Source organism: Calidris pugnax, unplaced genomic scaffold (genome assembly GCF_001431845.1).
Source record: "Calidris pugnax isolate Ruff unplaced genomic scaffold, ASM143184v1 scaffold10, whole genome shotgun sequence".
NCBI lineage: Eukaryota > Metazoa > Chordata > Aves > Charadriiformes > Scolopacidae > Calidris > Calidris pugnax.
In genome coordinates, this window is record NW_015090795.1 from 3,103,780 (window position 1) to 3,108,509 (window position 4,730).

A 4,730-nucleotide genomic window follows, 5' to 3' on the forward strand; every position below is an offset into this window, starting at 1 on the left:
TAGGAGGTTGCCTTGGAGGAGGGTCTGCTGCAGCGCCGGGGCCACCTCCTCCAGGTGCAGCATGTGGCAGAGGTCAGTGAGCTCCTCCTGCCCCAGGGACCCCGTGCCCGTGCTGTCAAAGCTGTCGAAGAGCTCCTTGAGGCGAGCTTCATACTGGTCCTGCTCAGCTTCATCCATCCCATAGCCTGCCACGCTCACCTGCGGGGAGAGATGGGGATAGTGAGCATCAATCGCAGCATGAAAGGCAAAAAAGCCCCAAAGGTTGGTGCAAGGAGACCCCACGAAGCTTTTCGGGGCAGGTTTTGTTCCCATTAAGTGAACCTGGTGCTCTACCACCCCTCTGGCCTCTCCCATCCCGGTGGGTGAAGCCAGAAGTCGCACGGCGGAAAGACCAAAGGAAAAAAGACTGCAGAGTGGTGGTCCCCATGGGGTGGGGACAGCCCAGGTGGCTCCACGAGCAGCTCATTCTGCTCAGCTGGAGCAGCTGAGGTGCTGTAGGGGGAAAATTGTTCCCTTGAGCTCTGCTGGTTCCCAGGTGTTGCAGGTGATGCTTTGCCCACCCTTAACGAGAAGATAAACAAGCATCCAGGGAGCAAAGTATGGGGTGGGCAGGAGATCCCAACCACTGCCTCACCCCCCAACCCAGCCACCTTGTACACCCCTCTCCACCAACCTAAAACATCCCTGTGCCAAATATGCCCCTTTTGATGCTGTCCTGGGTGCAGGGAGCCCCAGGTGCCACCAGCCCTGTTGATGCCCAGCATGGAGCATCCCTGCTGGAGGATCCTGCATCCCTGCTTTCCTCCACAACCCCGGCACAAAGCCACAGGGTGCCCTGCACCTGGGGAGGACATGTCCCCCCTGGGTCACTGCCCTCCCTTAGGTACTTCAGGTCTGAAGGCAGAAGTGTTTGACAGGGGACACGGCCAGGGTGGCAGCAAACCCAGCCCTGGAGCAGAGCTGACCCCAGCAAACGAAGCCCAGGTGGTTTCCCCACCACTCTCCTGAGGGATTCATCCTCCCCTCCGAGCCAACAATTTTTCCATCTCTCTCACCCCAGTGCTTCCCAGAGCATCACAGCCCTGGGAATTGTTTTGGCAGGGGAGCAGGGAGGGAAATTTCCTGTCTGAAATGAAGGATTCAACTGGCATCCATTTACCCAGCCTGGCTGCAGGGCTTCCCACCAGCTCAGGGCCACAGCAGGGCACCCCAGTGGGATAGCACCATGGGGGGGGGACATGCCACCACCCCAGACACCACAGCCATCCTTCCCAGGGCACACCGAGTGGCCATGGACATTGCAGGGACCCCATGTCCCAAGGACACAGCCCTGGGATGTTCAGCCACCCTCAGCCCAGGTCTCCATCTGAATTTTGTTCTCCCCACGCTGCTGCAGGTTGTCTCAGCCAGGTCTCCCAAAGCAGGGGAGGTGGTCCTACCCAAACCCCCTCACCATCCAAGCCCTGCTACGGAGCAGCCATCTCCTCTCCTGCCTCTCTGCATCGCAGACATCCCTGAACAGGCAGGACTGCCCAGACTGCGAGGGGCACCCCAACTGCACCCCCTGCCCACCACCCCAGCCTCGAGGATCTCTCTGATCTCCAAGAGCATCAGGAGCCACCATGTCAGGTCACACAAGCACCCCGTGGCAGAGGGGCCATCGGAAAAGCCCAGTCCCACCAGCACAGCCGGGTAACTGGGAAATCTCCGGGGCAGACACTGCAGTAGCCGCATCCTTGATTTCCCTGGCCACGGGAGCAGATGCCAATGCAGAGTGGCCACCAGGCTCCCGTGCCTGCCAAGGGATGCAGGGCCAGTGCCAGGCTGCACCCATGGTCCGTGGGACAGAAATAGCCCAGCCTGGCTGTCCTTCCTCCTGCGGTGACACCAACAAGGACATCATCATCGCCAAACATCTTGAGGCAGCAGAACACAATCCCTCCCCATCCCCAGAGCCTCACACCCTCCACGTCCCCTGGTTGGTTTTTTTTTTCCCCCCCCATCCCCAGATGCCTCTTGAGCTGCTTCAGCAAAGCACCCAAGGGCTGTGGGGAGGAGGGAGGGTGCACCGACGTTTGCATTCGACCCAGGGTGCAAAGGAGGAGCCAGCCCCCCAAAACCCCAGGTGTCTGCCAGCAGGAGGAAAGGCAGCGAAGGAGCCCCCCAGTTCTCATGCCAACATCCCCCTTTCCCAGGTGATTCCAATCCCTGGAACTTCCCAGGCGTTTTTGAGCTTCTCATCTTCAGGGTCAGCCACCTCCTGTCCCCCCCCACCACCTTAGAGACCTCTCCAGCACCTGACCCTCCATCCACACCAACCAGAACCAGTTCCCCCAGTCAGACGGCGCAGAGAGCTAAATGCCACCTTCCCAACATGTCCCCGTGCTGCCAGAGCATTGGGGTCACCCCCCCCTCCTCTTAGTGCCGTGCCAACAGGCAGCCCCAAAAACTTACCCCACCATGGGTCCAGATGGGCTGGGGGAGGAGGCACTGGGGAACCCGTAAAACCAGCAAGAAAAATAGGATGGCCAAAGGAGAAGAGCATGGGGGGCACGGTCCCTGCCTGGGGCCAGACCTGCCCCACAACCCATGGGGAAGTTTTGATGAAGGACGGTGGCCCCAGCAGCCTCGTGTGTCCCCATGGGGAGAGCCCACCAGGCTCCCCACCAGCTGGGTGAGACCCAGCCACCCCCAGGGAGGGGATTTCATGCTCTCCAGCGTAAAAAGCTTCAGAAATCAAGAAAGAAGGGCAAAGCTCTTCGCCTACCTGCGGGCAGTCAAGGGTGGTGAGCTGCCGAGGCCACCCCACACGCATCCTGAGCAACCTCCATCTTAGGAAGGCAGCTCCGGCACGCAGCCGGCTGCGCAAGGTGACCCAAGATGCCTACTCCCGCCTGAATTATTCAGCAGTGACTGCTTCCAGAGAAGGGGAAATGAAAAAAAAACCAACACACAACCCCAACCAACCCAACCCTCCTACCTGAGGAGCTCGCCGGGCTGCCTGGCATCACCCAGCAGTCAAAATAATGAGGTCGGTGGCATCAGGGACCCGGTGCGGAAGAGCTTCCGCGCTCTGGGAATGGGAGACTGGCAGCGGAGAAAGGGCGAAGAGGAGAAGAGGAGGAGGAGGAGGAGGAGGAGGTGGGGGGGGGAAAAACACAAGAGGCGACACAAAGCCCGAATTAAAGCCCAGCCTTTCATCTCCGCTCCAGATGGGCCAGCAGCTGAGATGCAGGAGGGCTGCAGGATAATAGAAGGGGGGAGTGTAGGGGGGGGTGGCAGCTGAGCAGGGGCTCCCCAGGTCCCCTGCGAGGAGAAGGACCATGCCCCAACATCGGGCAGCACTTTGTTCAGATTTATAGCATCATGTCGAGTCCCCCCCAAAGTGAGCAGCTTGAGCAGACGGCGCAGGTTCAGGAGAACCACTCGGAGTCACAACCACATTATTCCTTATTTCTGCCCCCCCACACACACAACGAGCCCTGGGAAAGCAAAAGCGCTCGGGGATGATGAGAAGAGGAAGTTTTCACCGGCGTTTCTTTCCTTCCTTTAAATCCACCCCCTCTTGAGAGCCAGATAACCTTCACGGCGCACAATGTAGAGAGCCTGACGTGACTGAATTCTCAGCTAAATTTAACTCAAACAATATAGGCTTAAACAGTTATTACCACTTTGCATATTAAGTGCCTGGAATCTATACCAACCTCCAAGCTTTAGCCTCAAACTAATGAAGACACAAATCACCTGGTCAATCAATGGCACCATCAAAAACACTACAATTAGCACAAAGCCTTTTTTGCACCAAAAAAAAATATAAAATGGTATTAATGCAAACAGTGCCTTTGCTGATGCAGAGTGGAGATTCCAGGGATGCTCTGCCCAGATGCCCTCAGGAGCTGCATCACCAACCACCCCTCTCCAGGGCCACGGGCTACGCTCCCACTGTCCCAACCTCTGCAGAAGGCGGTGGTGACCTCCAGCAAGTCATCTCCTTCAAGGGACAGCAAGAAAAGATGGTCCTTTCGATGCTACTCTCAATTGCCTTGACCCAAATGAGGGCCTGGCAATTAGCAACCAGCATCACGGGGCCACCACCAAAACACGAGCACCCGCCCCCCCCAAGACGTAGGGTCCACCCCACTCTGAAGAGCAAGGCCACGCGTGGGGAAGTTAAAAGCAACTTTTCCTTCTCTCTGAGCTTGGTTCAAGGAGGACGAGGGGAACACAGCTGGCAAAACCCACCAGGACCCCACTTTTTAATGGCAGGGTTGATAACGAGACGCCCAGCAGCCACCGAAACCAGACCCTTGAGCCTTGGCTGGGAAGCCGGCGCTGGGGTTGTCTCATCTAACTCATTATCTCCTTTCCCTAATGAACCACCTCATCCATATCACAGCTGTGGCTAACTAAGCCACCACGACGCGCTGCGTACACCCCCAAACCCCCACCCCATTGCCTGCACCGGGGGCATTTCTGAGCTCAGCCCACCCCGTCCCCTCTTGGGCCACAAAGGGTCCCACTGAGAAACCAAATGGAAGGGTGGGTGGGGGGGAAAAATAAAAGCCCAGAAGGACAATAAAGCACCCAAATATCGGTAAATCACTCCACAGCACGCCCGGTTCTTCAAGGGTCACCACCAAAGTCAGCTTTTACAGCTGGCGGTCCCTCCTCCCCATTGAGCAGGGTCATCATTCCCGCAGCCCCCAGCTGCTTTGCACCTCAATACCATC

At 57.8% G+C, this 4,730-nt stretch overlaps 1 protein-coding gene across 5 annotated transcripts in view; it reads right to left on the bottom strand.

Annotated features, from left to right (window-relative positions):
• NIN (ninein) overlaps nt 1–3,075 on the bottom strand; it is a 64,323-nt gene extending 61,248 nt beyond the window's left edge. For all 5 annotated transcript variants that reach the window (XR_001411330.1, XM_014936816.1, XM_014936813.1 and 2 more), the window contains exons 1-2: nt 2,981–3,075; nt 2–198 (exon numbers count right to left, since the gene is read on the bottom strand). Coding sequence is in view for 4 of the 5 variants with exons in the window: in XM_014936816.1 (XP_014792302.1) it covers nt 2–177 (176 nt within the window). In the remaining variant the exon portion in view is untranslated. The remainder of the gene's footprint in view (nt 1; nt 199–2,980) is intronic.
• Nucleotides 3,076–4,730: the final 1,655 nt, after the last annotated feature.